The sequence below is a fragment of the Myxine glutinosa genome, chromosome 2, assembly GCF_964187855.1.
Source record: "Myxine glutinosa chromosome 2, kmMyxGlut1.1, whole genome shotgun sequence".
Lineage (NCBI taxonomy): Eukaryota > Metazoa > Chordata > Myxini > Myxiniformes > Myxinidae > Myxine > Myxine glutinosa.
This window is the reverse complement of record NC_136262.1, coordinates 184,484,387-184,510,131: the sequence shown is the minus strand read 5'-3', so window position 1 is coordinate 184,510,131 and position 25,745 is coordinate 184,484,387. Positions and strand designations below refer to the sequence as shown.

General features: G+C 43.7%; 2 protein-coding genes across 4 annotated transcripts in view; both read left to right on the top strand.

Moving 5' to 3' along the window:
• Positions 1-25,745, top strand: part of LOC144890985 (uncharacterized) — a 532,245-nt gene that overhangs the window by 87,701 nt on the left and 418,799 nt on the right. The gene's annotated exons all lie outside the window — the stretch shown is intronic.
• LOC137421006 (ceramide transfer protein) overlaps positions 2,070-25,745 on the top strand; it is a 140,820-nt gene continuing 117,144 nt past the window's right edge. For 2 of the 3 annotated variants that reach the window (XM_068106628.2, XM_068106629.2), the window contains exon 1: positions 2,137-2,481. In XM_068106628.2, the coding sequence (XP_067962729.1) occupies positions 2,251-2,481 (231 nt within the window). In that variant the 5' untranslated portion in view covers positions 2,137-2,250. Of the gene's footprint in view, positions 2,482-25,745 lie in introns of all 3 variants that reach the window. The other variant, XM_068106627.2, reaches the window with a different exon arrangement.

Genomic DNA, 25,745 nt, shown 5'->3' with positions numbered 1-25,745 from the left:
GCAAAATACACAATACAAGAATGAAATGCAAAAATAAAGGATTTAATGAAAATAAATGCAAGAGACAAAAATGAATGGCGAGGTAAAAACTATAATTCCCAATTGAGACGTCTCCACTCAGACTCGTATACTCCACTCAGACCTACAAACAAGGTGAAGATTAAATAAAAATAAATGATGTTCCTGCCGGCCGGCACTTAACTCTGTTCTCAACGAGGGGGGTTGGCGTTCGTCGCCTCCAAACCACCATGCGTGAAGCGCACCAATAAAAAGGCCCCGAAAACGCCCAGGCGTGAATAAGCAGCCAACCGGCCCTTCCTCGTTTCCACCGCCATGCAAAACGCGGCTATCTCCTCCCTCGAAAAGCTCGACAGTCAACAACACCACCTCCTCCTCCATTTCAAAACTTCCAAAAGCTTTTGATTTTTCTGTGTCTTTTGATTTTTCGGGGTCTTTTGGTTCTTCGGGTTATTTTGGGTGTTTGGGGTGTTTTGAGTCTTTTAGGTATTTTGGGTCTTTTGGGTCCTCTTGGTGTTTTGGGCCTTCTGAGTTCTGGGTCTTCGGGGTTTTTAAGGGTCTTCGGGATTTTGGGTCTTTGGGGTATTTGAGGGTCGTCGGTGTCTTTTAGGTATTTTGGTTCTTCCGGGTCTGTGAGGGTCTTCGGGGTCTTTTGGATTATTTGGGTCTTTAATGGTCTTTTTGGGTGTTTGGGGTATTTTGGGTCATTTGGGTTTTCGGGGTCTTTTGGGTTATCAGAGTGCTCGGGGTATTTTGGATCCTCGGAGTTCTTTGAGTCTTCATGGTATTTAAGGGTAGTTGGTGTCTTCAGGTTCTTGGTGGTATTAACGGTCTTAAATGGTCTTCAAAGGTCTAAGGGGTCTCATCAGTCTAAAGGGTCGAAAGGTACATTCCAATTGTACGTAAATAATACGTAAATAATACGTACGTAAATAATATAGTACGTAATTAATAGACATATAGTCACACGTCTTCATGGACGGACGGACGCTGAGACCGAGCTCCTTTTATATTATAGATGCTGTTCCAATCACTACAGTTAGGACATTAATAAGTTAGGAGTGTTTCACTCTAGTTTATGCATGGAATGCTCTCTCTGGAAAGGGAGTGCCACCAGAAATGGGGGACAGTTTCAAAGTGGAACGACATGGGTACGTACCGTCGTACCCGGAAGCATTGGGAATACAGAAGCACATGGATGTTGTTATCGTGCTCTGCTATTTCCAGGTGCAATGAATGGATTTGAGTCATGGGCGGTGAAAACGAAATAAAGGAGAGAGATTGACAATTTTGAGATGCGTTTGTTTCATGTTTGAGACTAACCTTTAACATTCTATGGACAGCAAGAAGAACAAACAAATCAGGGTTCGAAAAAATTAGACCATAATGTACATTGGAGCTTGCAGGCACTGATGCTAAAACAGAAACTCGTGCTTTGGAAACATGACGCGTGCAGCAAACGCGTCTGGAGAAGCCGACCATGCGAGCCCACTGGGGAATGCCGATTGAAGAAGAGGAAGAGGCAGACCATCTATACACTGAATCTGAATGGATAAGGTAATTAAAACCAAGGCTGAAACCAAGCTGTCTCTTCCAGAGCTCCAGGAAACAATGCAGGATAGGGATGGTTGGAGAAATCTGATGATGAATCATGAATGTCACCAGAAGCCTGATATGATTTTCCCGACCAGATGACTCGATGATGAGTGTAAGTGTCTTGTATTTCCTTGACACATGCTCAATAGCTGTCGCAGATCAGTAGGATTACGTGTTTGTGATGTTTTTGCGATAGTACATTTATCCTTATCAATATACGTTTTGCGCTTAATTCACTGAAGAGGGTTTTCAGGTGCATTTTTATTTTTTATCAAAGAGGTGTATATACTCTGTTTGTAAGTTCAACTGGCTTACTCTTTTTCAGAATTATCTTTTCGATGTGAGGCAATAAAAACAGATTATGGAGGTTACAGCTACATACTTTAGTTGATTTAAGAAATACAATGAATTCCAATGCAAAAAATATCAAATTAATTTTATTCGCAAAAATGATTGAGGAGATTGTGAAATGTTCTTACTCCACAGTTCAGCCCTTTTTATTCCCCGCCCCTTTCTTCCGCTGTCACCGTCGATGTCACATGGTATGAATGGTGGTGGACTCACCCTGACTCTTAGCTTAAGGAACCTCACCCAGTCTTCCTTTCTGTGCGTGACCTGTTTACCACGATTCCAGCCATGTCTGACCAAAGTGACCTTTATTCGGACGAGGATGACGAGCTGGACTTGGACACCACGTCGCAGCCCGTGGAGCTGTGTGGGGCGCTGAGCAAGTGGACGAACTACCTCCACGGATGGCAAGACCGTTGGCTGGTGTTGAGAGGTGGCACCTTAAGCTATTACAAATCGCAGCACGATCTGGAGTTCGGTTGTCGAGGCTCCATCTGCCTCGGAAAGGCTCTGGTTGCGGTGAGTTTGAGGCGTCGTCCGCTCTGTTTATCGCTTCCTGCACCTCCTCAGACGTCGTGTTCCTGTAGTGTATAACAGGTGTTTATATATCGTTTCCTGCACCTCCTCAGGCGTCGTGTTCCTCTAATACTAAAAGGTGTTTCTCGGTTCCTGCACATCCTCAAACGTCGTGTTCCTCTGTAACACTAATGTGTTTCTCAGTTCCTGCACCTCCTCAAACGTCGTGTACCTCTGTAAAACGAAAGTGTTTCTCGGTTCCTGCACCTCCTCCAACGTCGTGTTCCTCTGTAAAACTAAAGTGTTTCTCGGTTCCTGCACCTCCTCCAACGTCGTGTTCCTCTGTAAAACTCAAGTGTTTCTCGGTTCCTGCACCTCCTCAAACGTCGTGTTCCTCTGTCAAACTAAAGTGTTTCTCTGTTCCTGCACCTCCTCAAACGTCGTGTTCCTCTGTAAAACTAAAGTTTTCTCGGTTCCTGCACCTCCTCCAACGTCGTGTTCCTCTGTAAAACTAAAGTTTTCTCGGTTCCTGCACCGAGATGGAGTTTGAGATGTTGTGTGTAGATGTCTGGACGTCAAGATAACATGCATAAAATGCATCTTTGACAGGCAAACGACACATTGTTGTCTCTATCTCTCTTACGAGGTTCAACTAAAGCGTCCCCATGGCAGGAATTGCTCTGGGTGGTTTACCTTTGACTTATTCAAGCTTCAGGGTGTTAACGATGACTCACCTGCTAGTCTCAAAACACACCTTGGCATCTTATCATCTACCAACTAATGCCGGCAGTATGGATACCTAGTTTAACGTCCATCCGAGGGACAGCACTCACCTTGATGTAATACCCAGCCTGTTATACTCCAGGATGGCAGTTAAAAGTCTGATCGGGAATCCAACCCAAATTAGCTCGAATATATTAGCGCCACCTGTGCATCGTCATGTCTGGTCTAAATGAAGTTTGATAAATCTCAAAAGGTCGAGAAATATGGTGTCCCCTCCTTCCCAAGATTTCACATCAAAACCACGTCCTTATTCTTTAGCTACAATGCCACGTATGAACCTCATCCATATGCCCTAACTCTCATTTTTCCTGTTTCTAACCTGTTTCAGTGTCTAACCGGTTTAAGTCGGTTTGTCTAATCCGTATATATTTACGGAACAGTTGACTTTATTCTCGAAATACGAGTTCGTTTGTCATCTTCTAATTTTATCGACGCTTGGAGACCTGAGCTTGCAATGTACTCTCCGAATGTATCATTTATGAACGTGGCTCCTGTTTGTTTGCACCAGGTCCAGGTGTATGTATCTGTGATTATTCTGTTCATTCATTGGCTCGCTGAGAATCATTGGAAATATAACGTTTCTTGAACTTTAACCAAGCAGTCTTATCAGACGGTACCTCAGTGTTTATTTATTTATAAATCACATACGAATATGTAGTTTATTTAAATAATTTCCATTTTAATATTACATGTGCCCGGTGTGTACCCCGGTTTAGAATAGGTACACCGTATCCCTGCGTGTCGTAAGAGGCGACGAAAAGGGTTGGCTTTAGGAAGGGCATCCGGCCATAAAAACATTGCCTCAAAAAGAGAACCATGACAATTACAACGACATATGGGCAGGGTACAGCCCGAAGTACCCCGTGGGGGACCCCACTCCCTCTCGTCAAAATTCAAGGTTGGGAACCCGATCGAAGCAAGGGTGGAAATCACTCCATTTATGACGACGAAACGTCTGATGCCCGACGTGGAGATCGGTTTCTGAGGTTTGGGACATGGAATGTAGGGACAATGACAGGGAGATCAGGAGAAGTGGTGGAAGTATTGGTCAGAAGAAGAGTGGACATATGTTGTGTGCAGGAGACGAGATAGAAGGGAAGTGGTGTGAGAATGGTGAAGGGTAGGCAGGGACAGAAATACAAGTTTGTGTGGCAAGGGTGCCCAGAAGGCGTGAATGGTGTTGGTGTCCTGTTTTCTGAGGAGTTTGTAGACAGTGTGGTGAGTGAGTGATAGGTTGATGATGGTGAAAATGATGATTGGAAAGCTCTTGGTGAACGTCATCTCGGGATATGCTCCGCAGGTTGGTCGGAGCGATGAAGAGGACAAGTTCTGGTGTGCGATAGAGAAGCTGATGGAAAACGTGAAAGATGAGGAGGTTGTTGTGGTAGCAGGAGACCTAAATGGACATGTGGGAAGGAGTATGGACGGTTTTGAGAGAGTTCATGGGGGTTACGGATATGGTGTGAGAAATGGGGAACGTGAAAGGATTTTGGACTTTGCTGATGGAGCTGATTTGTTGATTTGTAATACTCAGTTCCAGAAAGAGGATAATAAGCTTATTACATACACGTCAGGTGGGTTGACGACAACCTTTGATTACCTGATGGTGAGTAGGCGAGATAGGGGGCACCTCCGGGACACAAAGGTGATCCCGGGGGAGGAGGCTGTTTCACAGCACCACTTTGTTGTCTGCGACATAAGGGTGAAAGGTGCGAGGAGAGCTCGGCGGGTGAAGTACCAACCGAGAATGAAGGTGGAGGTTGAAAGAGGTGACAGTAAGGGAGGCATTAAAAGAGAGGCTGAGTAGGGTAGAGGATGATGTGGTTGAGCTTGAAAGTGGTTGGATGTCAATGAAAGATAGTCTGTTGGGAGCCGTTGGTGAGGTATGTGGATGGACAAAAAGACCACCGCGGCACTCGGAAACATGGTGGTGGGATGATGAAGTTGGAAAGAGGATTGACGAGAAGAGGAAGAAGTTCAAGGGGTGGCAGAAGGCGAAGGGTACGGGAGCAGAAAAAGCAGAGCATGAAAGTTACAAGGCTGCAAAGAAAGAGGTAGCAAAGGCGCAGGAGGCATGTAGGAAAATGTTCGGAGAATGTTTGAATTCGGAAGAGGGTCAGAGAGCGGTATTCAGGATTGTAAAGCAGATAGCGAAAGAGAGGTGTGATGTAATGGGGGTGAGTTGCTTGAAGGATGAAGTGGGACAAATCGTTGTGGACCCAGATGGAATTAAAGGAAGATGGAAAATATATATGGAAATGCTGTTGAATACAGAGAATGAATGGAATGGCAACATGGAGAGTAACCCAGTTTTAGATCCGGCAGAGAAGATAACTGAGAAGAGTAGAAAAGCGGGAGGGCCGACGGGAGTTGTGGGATATATGTTGAAGGCAGCAGGAAGTTGGGGTGTGAAGAGAATGACAGAGATCTGTAATCTGGTGGTGAAAGAAGGCCGCATTCCAGTGGATTGGGAACTGAGTACCCTCGTCCCTCTATACAAGGGGAAAGGTGACCCTCTGAAGTGTGGCTCGTACCGAGCGATAAAGTTATTGGAGCATGGAATGAAGGTATTGGAAAGGGTGTTGGAGAGGAGGATAAGGAAGAAAGTGAAGATCGACGAAATGCAGTTTGGATTTATGCCAGGAAGAGGAACAACAGACGTGCTCTTTATTGTGAGGCAGTTGCAGGAGAAGTACATGGAGAAGAGGAAGAAGTTGTTTCTTGGGTTTGTTGATCCGGAGAAAGCATTTTATAGGGTTCCACGCGAAGTATTGACATGGGCATTGAGGAAGTTAGGAGTGGAGGAATGGTTGATCAGAGTAGTGATGGCAATGTACAAAAGAGCGCACACGGCTGTAAGGACGAAGGACGGGAACAGTGGTGAGTTTGAGGTGAAGGTGGGAGTGCATCAGGGATCGGTACTAAGTCCACTATTATTTGTAGGTGTGATGGAGGTGCTGGCTCAGAACGTAAAGGAGGGTTTACCGTGGGAGTTGTTGTATGCAGATGATCTGGTGTTGATTGCGGAAAGTATGGATGGACTGAAGGAAAAGATGAACAAGTGGAATGAATGTATGGAGAGAAAAGGTCTGAAGGTGAATACTGGAAAGACGAAGGTGATGGCAAGTGGTAAAGCATGTGGTGAGGTGGAAAGAACTGGGATGTGGCCATGTTCTGTGTGCAGGAAGGGTGTCGGAGTGAACTCCATTCAATGTACAATGTGCGCTGAGTGGGTTCATCAAAAATGTAGTGGTCTGAGAGGGTCATTAACCAGTGTGGCAGCTACATTCAAATGTAAGGTGTGCACAGAGGGAGCTGCAGATGGAGGAAATGTTGAGTTGGATCTTGGAGACGGCATGAAGCTGGAAGGTGTGAAAACATTTTGTTCCCGAGGAGATATGCTGAATGGAGAAGGTGGATCAGACTCGGCAACGGTTGCTCGAGTGAGATGAGTGAGATGAGTGAGGTGAGTGAGGTGTTTCCTGGAAGAAATGGAACATTATTTGAAAAAAAAAAAAGTGCAAGGGTGCCAATATTTTTGGCCACGACTATTTTTGGCCATGTGACGTGTGTATATATATATATATATATATATATATATATATATATAATTATTATATATATATATATATTAATCTTTAAAATATATTGTCCTCTCAGCCCTGTAGTTAATACCGCCGAGTGACGAATAGCCGAAATGGTCCTTAATTCCCAAGGCACATAGCCTAACCTTGCAGTTGGTCCATCATGTGCGGGTGAAGAAACGAGGTGCTTACCTGGACGAAGGACACGGGTTGATTCCTGAAACCCCCACCATGCAAACAAGACACAACAAATAAAATATGCCACAATAATGATTTCATGAATGTCAAGCACGGCAAAATAAAGGTTGAGGTAAAATAAATCCTAATGTGAGACGTCCCCACTCAGACACAAACACAACAAGGGAATGATGAAATAAAAATAAAAGATTTTGTTTAGTTGGCCGGTACACGGCTCTGGTCCAAAATGCGCCTGGGAGCTTGGTGATCACGGCAGTCCGTGCAGCCACCCGTGCAGAAAATGCTCCAACAATGGTGCCGAAACCACGCGTTAAATGCCCAGGCGTGAAGCAAGTAGCGAAGACTGCTGCCCTTTGTTCTCCACTGTCACATGCCACGTGGACACAAGCTCCTTGATGAGCCCAATGTCCAACAACACCCCCCTCCTACAATGTCGCAAAGGCTCTACAAAGCTCTGAAAAGTTCTCTTTACAGGCGCACACAAGCCAAAGTGACCACCCGAGCCGAAAGCCAGACACACACACACACACACACACACACACACACACACACACACACACACACACACACACACACACACACACACACACACACACACACACACCGAGAGTGAGAGCGATTCTTCTTCCTCTCTCCTCCTCGAAAGCGCAACAACTTAAGCTTAAGTCCACGAGCAAAATCGCACCAGCACGAACAAAGGAAAAATGGTGCAGCTTTCTTGTTTGTGCCAAGAGACCAAGAGAGCCATGGTCTTCTTCTTCCTTTCGGACCTTCTCGCTCTCACGTCGCTCTGTCCAATCGCCGAGCTCTATTGCATTATCCCATCTCCACAATCGATGACGAACTTCGGGGCGTTGCCTGCTGGCTTTGCTTGGCGTGAGTGTCATTGAGGTGTGGCTACTCGCTGATCGGCAATGTCCGGCGCTGTCGGCAGTTATGGTGATTTAATGGACGTTTGTTGTTATTGTTGTTTGTAAAAACGTAGGAAATGGTCACAGGGGGCAATCACATACTGGGAGAAACTAGCCTTAGACCCTACCTAGTTAACATAGCTCCACCCCTTGTGTGAAGACACAAAAACAATCTTACGCTCACAGTTTTTCCTACTTGAATACATCGAGATGTCTCCTAATCGTACACGGTCTATACTATTACTATGCAATCCCACCTGTACTCAGGTATTTCATCATCTACTCCCACAAATGTAACAATATTTTACCCTATAGTGTGATCTCAGGCTCCTCTCTGAGTAGTTAGCTGTTAGTGCCCTCTCTGAGTCTGGGTGGTTGGTGGTTCATACCCCAGCCGAGTCGGACAAAAGATTTAAAAAAATGGTACAAGCTGCTTCCTTGCTTGACATTCAGCACTTAAAAGGACAAGAGCACTGACAGTCCCCCTATGTTGGCATCAATGGGGAGGAGGAAATTCCTCCTGAGGAAATGCCCCTCTGAATGCGGTGAGAAAAGCGGCACCATTGTTTTTGTTATGTTGCCTCAGTTATTTCTGTTTGAACATACTAGTGGCACAGAGATAGCCGATCGATCTCACAGGGGTGACCCAGAGATCCCTCACATCCAAGATGTTGTGCTCTTGCCTACGTGAGGCCAGGACCACGCAGTCTTCGATGTTTTATTTTGTGTGGAGCGACCTTGCAGTTGTTGCAGGTGTCATCAGTGGTGTCCTCGAGTCTATATTTGTCGTGTAAAAGTTGTGGGTAGTGTCCACAGCGAAGACGTGAAAGGTGAACACGATCAGACCTGTGGAGTAGTTTCTCTGTGTCATTGATTGGTGTGTGGGGGAGGGGGGGGGGGGGGTTCTTCTAAAACCATGATTGTACATGCTGCTCTGTCTTCTCACAACCATTGAAATTGGTTTAAAATACCTTCAGTCAGTTTAGTATACTTTATTTTACCAGATGAGTACCAGGGGTATTGCCCCTATGTTTAATGTTTGTGATGTGATTTGAGAATGACGTGTTACGGATTCGTTACTTCCGTTGTGGTGGCTTTCATCCACTTGAGACATTTATGGTTCCATGTATTATTATTATTGTTGTTTGAGGGAAATAACAATTATTATTGTCAAAAGGTAAAAGGAATGTTTTAAAATGAAACAGGAACCGGGCGGCTATGAAGAGGAAGAGGAGGAGGAAAACAGGGCGGAGCGAGAGAGGTCGGACAAGAAAGCCGAGTTGCTCCGGGTTCTGAAGCGAACGTTGGCGAGCAAGAGTCACTAGCGAACTTTCGGGTTCCCGGGAAAGGGGTCCCTGCGACAGAGTTGTCATCGCTGTGACCGATCAACCTGCGTGTCAGGGTTTTGGCGGTGGATTTCGAGGAGAAATATCGCCAGGCCGTTATGTCTCAAGAGCGGGTCGTCGGCCATTTTGACTCGCGCAGGACTTGTGCTTCGCTTGCGGGTTCGTTTCTTTTCGACCATTATCACCGCATTCAGCCGTCGATCTGGGGCGTGTGTGTGACGTGGCTTTTTGAAGGTGACTTCGTCCATACCCGAGGGTGTGATCTCTCAGTCGCCTGTAGGGCACCTTTGGATTTCCCAGTCGCCTTGAGGGCACCTTTGTGCAGCGTCAGCTGTGACTGTACTTGCCATCCGCATGGGATTCTGGTCTCGATTTTACCTCGTTCTGGCGATCGCTGGAGCGAATCAACGTTGGCTTGAAGCCGGGGATAAGAGACATTGGGGAATGTTCTTGGTTCACTCACTTGGAGCACAGTGAGTTATATATATTACGAAACTGATGGTACCATCATAGGACATATTGATTGTACTTTTGATTCCTATTATTGTGTACTGTTATTCTCGTGTGATTGTAATACAATATTTGTTTGTGAGTAAGAATTGGGGTGGCTTCTCCATTGATCTTTGACACACATAATAACACATTTTTCTGCCGTGACTCCTCTCAGGGCTCGGAGGTACACCGTGACCAGGGGGTCGGGGAGGAGCACGTAACACATGGATGTGTTAAAAGTGCAACCGAGTATTTTTGTTGGGTGTGTTTGGGGAATAGGGATGTTGTTCAGTGTGATGTGTGGTGCAGCTCTATGTTCCTTGGTGTAATTTGTTAGAAGAGTGACTGTTGAATTTGAGGGGGCTACTTTTAGTCTGTTGATGGTGAACCGGGTTTGTAGGGTGCTGAGGAAGTGTTGAAGTTGTGCTGTAGCGATGTTTATGTTATGGGTGGAGGTGATGGTTATATCATCATCTGCATATGAGGCTAATTGTATGTTCTCGGGTGGTTGTGGAATGTCGATCATGAACACATTAGAGTGTAGGGGAGAGGACTGAGTCTTGAAGGACTCCATTCGGAAATTATCGTGTGTGTGACGACCTGCCGTTAAAAATTATGAATGACTGTCCATGATAGGTAGTTGGCCAGCCAGCGTTTGGTGTTATGCATTTTTGTGTTGAGTATTTTGTTTGTGAGTAGGAGCTTTGTGAGTGTGTCAAATGCTTTGCTGATGGTGGGAATGCTCCTTGGTGTAATTTGTTAGAAGAGTGACTGTGAATGGTGGGAATAGTGTGTTTTGGTGGTTTTCTGTTGTGGAAGCCTTCAAAGGTGTTTTGTGTGACGTTTTTGAGGAGAGTGCTGGTGGAGTGGTTTCGTCTGAATCTGTGTTCAAATTCAAAGATTAATCCTTCAAAGGTGTGTGAAAGATTGATGTGAGGGTTTGTGAGTGTAAGTATAAGGCGTTCTGTAACTTTTGAGGGTGTGCAAAGTAATGCGATAGGTCTGTAGGAGGCTGCTTTGGTGGGATCCTTGTTTGGTTTAAGGAGGGTAATGATTTTGCCGAAGTTTTTGCCGAATGATTTTGCCGGAGTTTCCAAATTTGAGGAATTATGAGTGTTTGTAGGAGAAATTACTTACATTTGTGAGGACTGATTCTGTGTGGTCCAAGGTGTTTTAAATGTAAATTGGAGATGTCAGGGTTTGCGAGTTTTTAATGATTTTTGTTGTTTGTGCAGGAGTGAATGGCCTGATGGTGGTGTCGAGTTGGTTGCTGAGTTTGCATCTTGTAATACATCTTTCCTCTGTTCTGGGTGCTATGTGAATTGTGTTTGCTTTATGGTCGATGAGGATGTTAGCTTGTTATTAGCCGCGTCGCAAGACGCTGGTCATAGTGCCCTCTGCTGCTGTTGTTGTTGTTGTTGTTGTTGTTCTTCTTCTTGTTCTTCTTGTTCTTGCAGAGAAGACAAAACCTCAAAGCTCCACCCATTCTGGGAACCATAGCTCCACCCATTGTGGGAGAGGCTTCATATAAGCAAATATCCACCATTTTATTAACTCGCATAGCTTTGAGGCCTGTTTTGTCGGCCCGTGGTGTCTTCCTCTCACACAGTTTTATTTCAAATCAAATTCGATATATCATTTCATTTTTCACAGTCGCTAACATAGTTTTAGACTCGGTTGAAAAAAAACGGGAAGAAAATCCGAATGAAAGTTGCCCTTTATAGACCGAAATGAATTCTCAAAGGCCTGTAACTTCAAGTCCATTGAGATATATATTTTTTTAAATCGCGGCATGGTCAGTCATACACCGCCCGAAATAACAGACGGGAAAATGCCGAGATATATTAAAAATTCGTCCATTTGATGACAATCGTCACGATTAAATATTTAATTTATACGTCGTCACAATAATGTGGAGAGAAGCATAGCTTCGTTCACGTGTCGCCACACACGGGAAATTGCCGAGATATATATTTTTTAAAATCGCGGCATGGTCAGTCATACACCGCCTGAAATAACAGACGGGAAAATGGCGAGATATATTAAAAATTCGTCGCCACAAACGGGAAATTGCCGAGATATATTTTCACTTTGCACAAAAATAACATCAAGTAATCGAATCAATAGGAATGTCCTGTGCCTATAACATCGACGTTGTAGGCAACGCTGCATCTAGGCATTGTGTAACATCGACGCGGCTTTTGTTTTAATTAAAACTTTTTGTACTTGTTTTTCTGATGGGATGCTGTCTGTGGTAGTTATGGTTGCATTTGAGGGTGTTGTGCTGATGTTGGAGTTATTGATGCTGCTTATGGTTTTGTACAAGTGTTTGGTATTAGTTGAGTGGTTTAGTGTGTGTAGACGGGAGTGCCAGTTTTGTGGGGTTTTTTCACGAGTATTTTGATGTAGATTTCTGTGTTTAGCGTTCGAGTCCTTTCGACTATTTCTGGTGCTTTGGGTGTTGGTGTGTTGTGTTTTAGATTATCTCGTTTGATGAGGTGTGCGATTTCTGGCGAGTAGTTGGGGTTGTATTTTTTATACTGCCCTTTGGAATGTATTTGGTAGCTGCGGTTGTGATGTTCATATTAAACTGTTTGATGCGGATGTCAATGTTAGTGATTTTTGTCGTCACTGGTACCCAGAGTGTCGGTGGAAGTGATGCATGGAACTCAGTGGTTGTGTGTGTGTGTGTGTGTGTGTGTGTGTGTGTGTGTGTGTGTGTGTGTGTGTGTGTGTGTGTGTGTGTGTGTGTGTGTGTGTGTGTGTGTGTGTGTGTGTGTGTGTGTGTGTGTGTGTGTGTGTGTGTGTGTGTGTGTGTGTGTGTGTGTGTGTGTGTGTGTGGTCGTGGTGGTGGGGAGGGGGAGTGGCAGCTCCACTATGAGCCTCAGATCATGTGTTGGAAGAAAACAAAAAAAAAACATTAATACAGCAAGTGTTATGTAAATTGCAAGGAGTTAACAATAAACAAACGAATGTGTTATAACCTCCACTACCCAGAGGTTGAGGGAGGTGATATGCTTTCACCCTTGTCTGTATGTCTGTTAGTTTGTGGATTGGATATCTCAAAAAGTTGTGGACGGATTCGGACAAAATTTGGTTGAGAGGTTGGGAGTGTGACAAGGACAAATTGATTCGATTTTGGTGAAGATCCGAATACGAGAGTTTAAAAAAAAAGAAGTGATTCTACACCATTGAGAAATGGGCCGAAAACAATATATAGCACGGTATTTCAAAACGTTAGGGACGGATTATCGGAAAAACTCGGCTAAACTTGGTGGATGAGTTGGTTCGGTGAGGAGACCAAGCCAATCAGATTTTGGTTCGGATCCGGATCCGGACCATCAGTGGGATACAAAACTAAACTGTTCAGCCTGGCGGAGACATGTGCTCTACTGGGTGTTGTTTGCATTTTAACTTGTGCTCAGTGCATCCTGAGCCAGGATTTCAGATGAGACTTCAAATAGGCCCAACCCAATGTGGGTAATTTCAAGATTGTGGCGAACTTTGTCATGTGCTGTGGAACAGTGCTGTATAATTTAATTTTATGGTGAGCAAAGATCTCAAACCAACTAAAACCAGGAGATTTATTAGCTGTGCAGTTGTGGGTATGATGGTAGTGTCATGATACACTGAACAGCATTCCAGAGGTTGTGTGTTCAAATTCAACTTGAGACAGTAGTTTGATAATAAGGATTAAGTATTGCTGCAGAAGCTTCTAGCAACTGAGTTCGTCTCAGGAGAAATTCCCCTGTTATTATTGGAGTATTTGCTGGCTCATTGATGCTCTTCAGAGAGGGTGGGGGTAATCGTAATCGGCCTTCGTTACTTGTTCTGGTCTCTAATGCCAGTCTACTCATTGTGGTTTATTCTTTGGTGCCCTCAGGGTAATTTGCGGTAGCATTAAAATGGTACCTCTGAAAAGCAGGCAGGCAACATTTGTCCAAAACCACTTTAATTGAATGGAATGAAACAATAGGTTTGTGAATAGAAACATACCTCTCATGCATTGTGTTCAAGTGGTGTAAAGCATTGACGTGAATCTGTGCAGGAAACCTCAAGTATATTGGTCGATGATTGATCGCTTTTGGTTCATTTTTCTGGTGGCCATTTTGTTAATTAAACGTGTCCCCAACCATTTCTCGGCCATGCATGGACCGATTTTACTCAAACTTGGCACAAAGACAATATATGAGTATACTTATGCCGATTGTTTTGTAATCCGACCAAAGATGGCCGACTGGTGGCTTCTATCTCCGGACAGCAAAATTGCTAAAACCATGCGGGCTATGACTGACATTTTACGTCTTTTTGTCCTTCGTTTTTTTTTTTTTTTTGATCTTCCTGCTCTTTTATCGTTTTTTTGTTTTTTTTCCAGTTATCGGTTTAATCTGTTAATATTTCACTTTATATTTTCTTTTGTCTTTTTTGCAATTGTTGGGTTGTATTCGTTTCTTTTTCAGTTCCATGTGTAACATTTTCTGTTCGTACCTGTTTGGAAATTTTTTTTGCAGGGTGGGTTAGGGATAAGTTTTTTTTTTTTTTCTGGGCTGTCTTCTTGTTTGTGTATAAATTGGGTTATATAGTCTAAACTATTTTGTACTTGTATTTCGGTAAGTATTGTGCTATGCATGATATCTTGTTTGTTTGTGTTTCCTTAGTGGTCCTATGTTATACGGTTTGATGATCTTTGTGGGTATTTTTTCACTCAACTGGACTACCGTCCAGTTGAGTTAATCACATGCTGAACCCTCCGGCGTCCGTCGTCTGTCGTCAGTTAACTTTTCGACGTTAACACTCCAGCGTCCACAAATATCAACCGATTCTGATCAAACTTGACATGCAGCATCCTTACCCCACGGAACAGGTTGGTATTACATTTCAGCCCGATCCGTTGAAAAATGGCGGACTTAGGCGACCATTTTGTTTTTGGTCATGAAAACGACGTTAACACTGGCGTCCACAAATATTAACAGATTTTGATCAAACTGAGAATGTTTAACCCTTACCACACAAGGTAGGTTGCTATTGCATTCCAACCCGATCCGTCACAAAATGGCCGCCATAGGCCACCATATTGTTTTCAGCTCAAACGACGTGAAGACTTTAACGTCCACAAATATTTATGGGTTTTGATCAAACTTGGTGTGTGAGACTCTTACGACACAAGGATACAAGGACCTTAAAATTATTACATAAGGTTGTTGGCTTTTCATTTCAGTCAAATCTAGTACAGACAACTGACCTACTTTAAAGTTGTCCAGTCAGTTCAGTTGAGTTCTGCTTCCCTGGAAGCTCTAATTTTGTTTGCCTTTTCTACCAATCCTTTTCCCCATTCTGCTACCTGAGCAACAACCAACCAAAAAGGCCCCAAAACATACTTACCATCTTTGCCAGGTTCTCGATGCGGTTAGCTGCCTGCTATTTTTCGAGTTGTTACCTGACCACACATTGTGTCATCATTGTGTTGCGTAACAGGTGTTGCTGTATTCTGGGGTGGTATTACCATGGGCGGCCACCATAAAGGGGCAGCATGCAATGCAGCCATATTAGTTTTCCTGTTTCGTATCTATACCAGTATTGACACACCACGGGCAGGATGCAGAAAATTACCCTTTTCTGCATCTGACTTTCCTTGTACGTCTGTGTTTCACAAGATGTCAATGACAGTCATTTCTGGTATACTTTACTCTGTCATTCCTGTTTTATATCCGGTTGTCTTCCTTCCAGACCCACCCACTCACCATTCTCCTTTGCCTGGCATTTGTGCCTTTGCGATGCATGGCCCTTCTCTCTTTCTCTTCCCCTTTTAACTCTGGCACTATCAACATTATCCAAATTAAACCACCAGATAGAGGAACTGCTTAAATTTGTGTGCTCACTGATCTATACATTGATAACACTTCCTTTTTGTCAGGACAATTCCTTTGAGGTGGCAAAATATTTATTTATTTATTTCTCGTTGAAGCGATTCTTTGCACAATACTTGCACATTCCACAACTGGTTTGACAGGTCAGACTTTAAATGTTGCAGAAAGCAATGACGTCTTCCATTTAGGTGCAGTTGAAAATTGAAGCACACATCGGTGTGTGTGATACATGGATAAGAGAATATATCTATAATATAAAAGGATTGTCATGATTGATTGTCATGGGGACCGCGAGGCTAACCCCCGCTCTTGCAGGGAAAATGGCCAATGCCTGTTGGTTTGTTGGTTGGTCTCGGCATGCCTGCATACATGCATCCGTCAACAATTGTCAAGCAATAATGGTACCCCCTACACAATCGGCAGCGTTATCGATCAGATGCTAGCCAATCTGCAAACAGTATGATATAGTTGAATACGGTGAGGATAGATGGGCTGGTTTCAATTTACATTAACACAAAAACTTTATCCTTCATCTTCTTCACTTGTAATGGTGAGTCTCATTCAATCCCGTTTCTCATATCGATTTGATACCGGAAACGTTTGCTATATTCCATACTTTTTTTTCAACATTTCCATTTTATTCATATAACAGTGATATATCGCCCTATCGAACAGTATTTCTGATTATACGCCAGGTCGCTCTACTTGCAATACAGGTGAGAAAAGGATATGAACAAAGCAACTCATATTTCAATAATTAATTCACACTATTTTTAAAGGGTGAAAGTTAAAAAAAAAAAAATCTCTCTGAAAATCTCTTGGTCAAAAACTCTATTACGTCATTACCATCTATTTATTACATCAGCAAAATGGCAGACTTCCCCTCTGCACTGTATTCTCCATTCGTAAGGGGTGGCAGACTGATGTGATACATGCTATAAGAAGTCATATTTGGGTGCCAACTTTTCAACACATTCTCTTTGCTAACCACCACCTCCTCCCCTCACCTTTCTCTCTCTTTTTTTTTCTTCCGACTATTCCTGGGGTTTATTCCACATTTCATATTCCTGGGGTTTATATAAAGAGTGTATTTAACGCGAGTTTACTCTTTTCCAACTAAGTAATTGAACAATACTTTGAAAAATTTTGTCTGTAATAAATTGTATATGTGGACTAATTATGGAATACAATATTTATTAATAATGTTTGGTTTTAAGCACTCTTTAAAATTGTAAAGCAAAGTGTATTCGATGCTTCCAAGTTTAAAATGAACAACATAAGTAAGTCAGTCAAGGCAGGTTCTCCCCTTTCCCCCATCCTCTCCCCACCTCTCATGCCAAGGTAGAAGTGTCACTCTCCCCCCTCTCCCCCCTCTCCCACTCCTCCCTCCCTTTACCCCCCTACCTCCCTCCTCTCCCCCTTTCCCTTGGTCAGTGTGTGTGATGCGAGGAGTGGGAGGGGGCGATATCTCGGCTATCCTTTGAGCTAGGAAGCTGAAATTTCGCCACGATAGTGAGCAAGTGCTTTGGCAAAAACGGTATTTGTTTGTTTTTTGATTAATCGATTAATTGATTAGTTATTTAATTATTATCTATTAATGAAGTACTTATTTATTTCCTTTCTCATCTGGGAAATATCTGTCACCTTTTGAGCTAGGAAGCTAATATTTGGACGTGACAATGACCAAGTGATGTCGCTGTAAAGGCTATTTTCAATTTATTGATTAATCAATTAATTGATTGATTATTTAATTATTTGATTAATGACTTAATTTTTTTTAAATTACAGATTTTGATGAAACTGTGGTGGTTAAGGTAATCTATTAGTCAATTGATTAATTTTTTAAATTATTTAATGATTATTATTTATTTATTTTCATTATTAATCATTTATTTATTTTCTTTCTCATCTGGGCAATATCCCGGGCACCTTTTGAGCTCGGAAGCTAATATTTCTACACGACAGTGACCAAGTGATGTGGCTATAAAGAATATTTTTGATTTATTGATTAATCAATTAATCGATTAATTATTTATTGATTAATCAATTAATTATTACAATTTTTTTTCAATTAATGATTTATTTAATTAATTTTCAAAAAGTTGCAGCTTCAGATGAAGCACCAGTGGTTTAGGTATGCTATTAGCTCATTGATTAAGAAAATATTTTTTGATTGTTATTTATTGATTTTAATTATGCAATTAATGAATCAATTATTGTACACGTCTCCCACTCAATACAGTCTCTATGAGCTGCACGGTGGTATTGCCGGGTAATGCCACGCTTGGGGATATTAATTTTTTTGGCATGGGGGTGGTGTACTTTGAATGTATCTGTACTTGTTTTTATTTTTAATTTTTAATACCATCCTGCTCTTTTGTCGGTTTCCCAGTTGTCAGTGTATATCTGTTGATATTTCATTTTACATGGTGTATTTCTTTTTTGTATTTTTTTGCAATTGTTGGGGTTGTATTTACTGCTGTTTTGGTTTATTGCGACATTACTGCTGTTATGTGACGACTTCTACTCACATCTGTTTTTGGAAATTTTTTGCAACCTGGGTTTGGGATACGTTTTCTGGTTTGCTGTCTTTGTATTTGTATACAAATTGGATTTGGTAGGCTGTTGCACTTTTCACGCACTCAGCCAGTCCTACAGTTGTTATACTGTGCACTTGGTCGTGCTCCTTTAGGTCGCTACCTCTTTTTTTTGTCTTGGCAGGTACATTCTCAGGATGCATTGATTCTTATGGACCATTTTTGGATAGTGAGGTGGTTGCTTGTTTTGATATCTAGTTTGTTGATTTCCGTTAGTGCTGTATTGGAGCACTGGTACTGCAAGTTTATGGCTTTGATTTTCTTTCTTGCAGAAAGGTATTGTTGCGGATATGGGATTTGGCCTCCATATCCGCTTGTAAATATTCCCCTATTTCCCCAATACTCCCCAACTATCCCCAATCCCCCATTCCCTAGTCCCATTGCCTGTAAATAACACTCTGTAGAACCGACCTTCCCCTTTTTCCCCCATTAAATGTCGTGCCCAGGTCCACCGCATCTCACGTAGACAACTTTTGGACATCTTGCTAGTTATTCTTAGTCTATGTCAGTTAAGGACTCGTTTCCATTACTTCTGACTCTTCGTTGCACCAGAATGTGATTGTATGGCACCAGTAGTGAGTTTAGGACCTCCCCATACCTCCTCCCATCTTCCCCATGAAACAACAACAACAACAACAACTACCACAACAGCGCGCGCGGAGTGTGCGTCCTCACTCCGGCTCGGTTAGCCGCCATTACCCATGTGCGCCGACGGGGTTACCACGAAGGGGCTGCCTGTCGGCCCCTCGTCAAGGGCGGAGCCCGGTAACCCCCCGCACCCAATAAGAAGCAACGGGCCAATTCCATCTGGGGCGGAGCTAACGAGCCGAGGGCGTGTCACTCCCCGCCGGATATACGCAGCGACTTACCGGACGTGACGTCAGATGCGCCCCCAGCTTGGAGAAAGAACGTCACCTTCTAGCGCTGAGAGAGACCTCCCGCATCTCTGGACCGGACCGGGTCGATTCTGCCCCTGAGCCAAGGTGCACCTTGAGCCATCGACTACCTGCCCTCCCTTGCCATCAATCCCCGTGTGAGTCAGTCTTGTCCTGTTTATCTGTGGTCTGTCGGGGTTACTATAAGACCGTGATTAAGTGCCTACCTTCCTATGCTGTCTCTCTTGTCCTTGTAATCTAACGTTCCGAAATATTATAACCTCCTCCGGAGGTCTTGAGAACTGTACCCCTGGTGTCGTGTCATTTTAACCCAGCCGTTGTGTCCTTTCCTCAATTGATTTAGCGTAGCGCGACTCGGCCAACGTTCGAGTATAATCGGGTAAACTGTGCAGACGCGGTCATACCAAACCGCTCGGTAAACCAACATCCACAACCGCGTCTGTAACAGTATGTTTTCAGCTTCAGCCTCGTTATACACAGGTATTCTTTGGCAATTGTTTTGCTCATTTGTTTGTGATACATTTGGTGGCCCGCTTATCCTCAAAGGTATTTGCATGATGCTTCGTTGTCTCGCTCCTGTATTGTTGTTTTTATGTTAATTTTTTATGTTGTCCGTTTTTGTTGGTTCACCCTGTACAAATGTGCCCTTGGCACAATTGCCAAGACCAAATTCCACTGGTATGTCATCTGAGTACCTTTTCGCCAATTTTTCATCTTTCGGTGCAAATAGTTTGAAATCATCCATGTGCAGATGTCACCTTTCTTGTCTGGACATTTATTGGATGTTAGGGTGTAGCCATGTCCTTGCTCATTAAACAAATAGGTTGCTTAGTGGATCCAGGGCTAGGCAAAACGGGAGGGGTGAAACGCTGTCACACTGAAAGATTCCGTGTCATATCTTCACTCCTGGTATTTCGATTCTTTCCTTCTGAATGTTGTAATATCAATGTGGTGTTAGTGTTTCATTGCTTTCTCAATCAGTTTGATTATTTTGGGTGTGTGTGTATGCTGCTATATTCTAAAATCTAAAGGGTTCCTGCTGTCGTAGAATAAGAATTAAATCTAATAATTCCAATCGTTTCATAAGAAAGCTAATCACATCACTTTCGTTGCAACAAATATTGAAGGTTGTAAAATGACTTGTCCGTTTAATCATGCGACCTTTTAGCAGGGCTTGGAGCTTAATGTAGTTATATAGTCGTTCCAATGGTACCATTTTTATTATTTTACGACAGGAGGAACCCTTTAGAATTTAAAGTGCACAACAGATATGGAAAGGGCAAAGAAAATTATTTCTAGTAATACCTCATACTTCTCAAAGCATTAGAAAACCTTAACCAATAATTGCTTAACCCTGGTTTTTGCTTCGCAAGAGCAGGGTAAATATATAAATGTACACAGGCGCACACCAACAGCAACAACAATGTGTTCTAAAATATCTTTTTTATGTGTTTCATTCCATTTTGCATTCTCGTTGAGACTCGCAGATAGATATGCAATATGTTTGTGAAGTGCAACAAACTGTCTTTTGATTAAATCCATCAGTGAAGTGATGGGTCTTGTATGCTAGTCAGTCCTTCCTATTCCAAAACTCTCCACACTTGCCATATGTGCTACATTTGCATTGTCATATGCATTAAAATGACCCATTGGTATAACTAGGTCATGCTGCTTTACACGATTTAGCACAGCATTTAATGTTTATTGAAATCCATCTTTTATTCCATTATCTGAGGTCTCATTGGACCATTGGAGCATAAGCAATTGTATTATAAAAATATTTATTAATACAATCTTCAATCTGCACCCAATTAATCTTTAATTTATACATGTATCATTTTCGAATCACATTTATTGCATTTTTACTCTGACTTATTTGCGACAGCTTTTTCATGAGTAAGGTACCCTCTGTTCCTCCCCTCCCCCCTCCCCCTCCTCCTCAATCCTCCCACTCCTCCCAGTGTAAGAATCCTACTCCATTGATTAACATTTTCCCTTTTCCCAGCCACTTCACTTTACTTGTACCAGTTATGTACAATTTGCCTTTATTCTCCTCTTCTGCGACTTACAAAACTGGCTCTACCTGTTTGATTATACTGTTTGCATCTTCTTTCGACTTCTGTTGCATTTCACGTTCATAGCATTTTTTGGTCAAGAATGAGTTGCTGGTCCATTGCCCAACCACTAACCTGGGGGATGAGTTTTAGTAAGGTTTCTAAAATAAGCTAATGAGCTTTAGCTGCTCCATTGATCACCATTTAACCTATTGCTGGAGGGTTTGAGATGGGTGTTGCCTTCACCTGTGAGAATGCCAACCAAGACTCAAGATCCCTATCTATTTACCTTTCCTTGGCTTTTTAAGGCAGTCGTTTCACCTGTCATTGGACACGTATCATTTCCTGAGGACATAAAGTGTTCAAAACAAAAATATTGTTATTTTCGAAAATGTCAGTCAATTTCTACTGTGCTATTATGAAAATTTAAAGTCTAAATTAACCAGTGTTTTTTAATCTGATGGCCTGTATAATGTTTTGGATATTCAAAATACCCAAATTTGTAATTTGGATGTATCTTTTCCTCCACCACTGAAGATGGATGGAGGTTATGTTTTCACCTCTGTCTGTCTCTGTCTGTCTGTGAAGAGCATATTTCAAAGTTTTGGACGGATTCGAAGAAATTTGCTGGAGAGTTTGGGTGTGTGACAAGGACGAAATGATTAGATTTGGGGGAATACCGAATCTGGGAATTAAAAAAAAAAGAAGAGATTATTCACCATTGAGAGGGAGGAAAAAAACAAAAACGATGGATGTCACGATATCTCAAAGGTGTAGATGGAATGAGCCGAAACTTGATGGACAGGTTAGTTCCCAATGTTTTGGCATTTTCTGTTTAACACCAGGTTGAGGGAAATCATCAGTCGTATGTTTGTGGTTCACATTTACATAACCATTGTTATGCATTCAGCTCCTTTGTGATTCTAAAATGTTTGGCCATAAGACAAGGTATATTTGTGCATGTGTGTACATGTATTTGCACACTTTTATCGCATTAATTTATTATAATTATTTCTTATTTTTAGATCCTTATAGGAATCCGCTTGAGTGGGTAAGGCTTGCATTTTCCAAATTATATCGTTCATTGAATGTTTATGGAAGAACGTCTACATATTGCATTAAGAGTAATGAGGTTTTATTAATTGACTAGCAGGGGTACTCAGCGTTGCCCAGTGCTGTTCTAATCCTGTTGGCATTTTGAAGAAATCAAAAAAAAATTTGGGGGGGGGGGGGGGGATTTAAGATATCCGAAAACACTTCTCTACACCCACTAAGAAATGGGTTCGGGGTCATTTAATATTACCTTTCACATAGCTACAAAGGCTTGGAGTTTGCCCGTTTGGAGTTTTCAAAAAAGCACCTGAAGGACTCTCAGACTGAGAAACAATATTCTGTGGGCTTTCATGTGTCTCACTGAGGAGAGGCTTCCGTGGCCACTCTGTCAAAAAGCCCAGATCGGTGGAGTGTTGCAGTGATGGTTGTCCTTCTGGAAGTTTCTCCCATCTCCGGTTGAAATAATTGAAATATTCCGTTTCCGGTCCGGTCGTGAGAGGACGCTGGCGTCACTTGCTTGCCGCTTCTCTGACTGGACCATTGTCCGTATCTTGCTTTCCTGGTGGTCGTGGCGGATTTTTGGCCATTGAGTCTGCCCTCTGCACGGTCCCGGCTCTGCTCTGCTGCTCCTGGCTTCACCTGCTCGGCTCCTTCGCTGTTTCCTCGGGCTCACTCTCGTGGGTTGTGCCCATTGTTTGCAGCGGCGGTGGTGGCGGTTTGCCGCCGTGATCTTGATTAGCGGCGGCGGTCGTTTGCCGCTGCATTTGCCACTTTGCCTCCTCAACCTTGGCCTCGTGCTCGTCTCTTCGCTCCTGTCTGCCCTCTGCATGGTCCCGGCTCTGCTCCTGGCTTCACCTGCTCGGCTCCTTCGCTGTTTCCTCGGGCCCACTCCCATGGGTTGTGACGATTGTTTCGCCTCCTCACCCTTGGCCTCGTGCTCGTCCCTTCGCTCCTGCTGGCATGGCTCTGCGGTACTCCGCCGCAAGGCTTCTCCTGCTTAAAACCCGCTCCACCCCATCATGCATCTCTGCAATCAAATCGAATGGACTCCTGCGTCGACCCAGGTACATTCACCGTGGCTCTGGTCGTAAGTTTGTTTATTTACAATCAGGTCACTCCATCCCCATCCTCTGGTCGGCTCAGCGCACTCCCACTCATCGTCCCAACACACCTGGTCACAACAACGCACAAAATCGCACCTCCTGTCTGCGAACCCTGGCCAAATCACCTGGATTCATATCCGCCGTACAAAACAACATCAAGCTCACCCTGTTCAATACCCGGTCCCTCAACAACAAATGCCTCATCCTGAACGACTACATCCTGGAAAATAAACTGGACTTTCTCTGTCTCACTGAGACCTGGCAACAACCACTGGACTACTACACGCTCAACCTCACCACACCCAATGGATATTCTTACATCAATAAACCACGCTCGGAGGGCCGAGGTGGTGGAATTGCGGTTATTCACCGACAAGACATCAAGACCAACCTCATCTCCATCTCATCTGCTCCATCATTTGAACACCTGGCTTTTAAACTCTCTGGTCACACACAGTCAGTCATGGCTGTTGTCTACCGCCCTCCCAAACCACACCCATCATTCCTGTCTGACTTCTCCTACTTTCTGACCCAGCTATGTTCCCTCTCCCCCTCAATCCTCCTCCTTGGTGATTTCAATATCCACATGGACTCCACTGACTCCACGCTAACCACTGACTTCACTGATTTACTCACCTGCTTTAACCTCACTCAACATGTCAACTTTCCTACCCATAACCGTGGTCACATTTTGGACCTTGTCTGCTCTACTGGACTAATTTTGCACCATCTTTCTGGCTCCGACCTCACTCTCTCTGACCACCTAGCCATCACTCTGACCATCAACATCCCCACCCCAGCACCAAGGCATTATCGCACTATCAACTTCCGTAAGCTAAACGCTCTTTCACCTACCTCATTCTCATCGACCCTCTCTGAAAAAATGTCCACTTCTCCCTTCGTTGACCTCCACACCCCTTCTGACCTCACTGACTACTACAACCACACTCTCTCCTCCTGCCTTGACCAACTTGCGCCTATAAAAACCAAAACAGTTTCTTTCACCCATTCTGCTCCCTGGTTTACCCCTGAACTCCGCCTGATGAAAACTCGTGCTCGCCAACTTGAAAGACTCCGCAATAAAACAGGTCTCACAGTTCACTCCCAGGCCTACAAGGACCACATACAACACTATAAAGATGCCCTCTCCCGCGCCCGCTCCGCCTACTACTCTCAAATTATCCACTCTGGCTCCGGAAACCCAAAAGCACTCTTCTCTACAATAAACAAACTCCTCAGCCCCCTGAACACCACCACCCAGTCATTCACAATAGACAACTGCATCTCCTTCCTTTCATTCTTCCAACGCAAAATTGAAAACATCTACAGCAGCTTGACCACCGCCGCACCCGCTCCCCCTCAAACCACCTGCCCCCCCTTATCCTGCCATCCCCTGTCTCAATTCTCCCCAGTCTCCCCTACTGACCTCTCTGAACTCCTCATCGGAATGAAAACTGCCACCTGCACTCTTGACCCCATCCCCTCCAGCTTTGTCAAGGCCTCCCTTCCTGCTCTCTCTCCACTTATCATTGCAACAATAAACTCCTCCCTGTCTACAGGCATCGTCCCACCATCCCTCAAAATTGCTGCTGTTACCCCCATTCTGAAAAAACCTGGACTAAACCCTGACACCCTAAATAACTTCAGACCCATCTCCAACCTACCCTTTCTGTCAAAGGTTTTGGAACGCGCTGTAGCCACTCAACTCAAACATCACCTCTCTGCCAATAACCTGTATGAAACATTCCAATCCGGATTCCGCTCCAACCACAGTACTGAAACTGCTCTCCTCAAAATCACCAACGACCTTCTCCTCTCCTCTGACGCTGGCAACCTCAACATTCTCATCCTCCTCGACCTCAGCGCCGCCTTTGACACCATCGATCACACCATCCTCCTCACCCGACTTGAAACCACCTTTAACATTACCGGCACTGCCCTCTCTTGGATTAAATCATACCTCTCTGACAGACGTCAGTTCATCTCCATCAATAACTGCAAATCCCCCACTGCTCCCCTCCCCCAAGGTGTCCCCCAAGGTTCAGTTCTTGGCCCCCTCCTCTTCATCCTTTACCTGTCCCCCCTCGGTCACTTAATCCGCCGTCATGGTCTCCAATTCCACTGCTTCGCCGATGACATCCAGCTTTTCATCTCCACCAAGTCCATCTCCACCGCCACCCACTCTATCTTGACAAACTGCATCACTGAAATAAAATCCTGGCTTCAAATCAACTTCCTCAAACTTAACTGTGATAAATCTGAAATAATCATCATTGGCCCAAAAACGCTCACCAAGTCCACCCATAACTTTGCCCTCAACATCGACGGTTTCCCAGTATCCACCTCCCCTCACATCCGGAATCTTGGCATCATCTTTGACCAA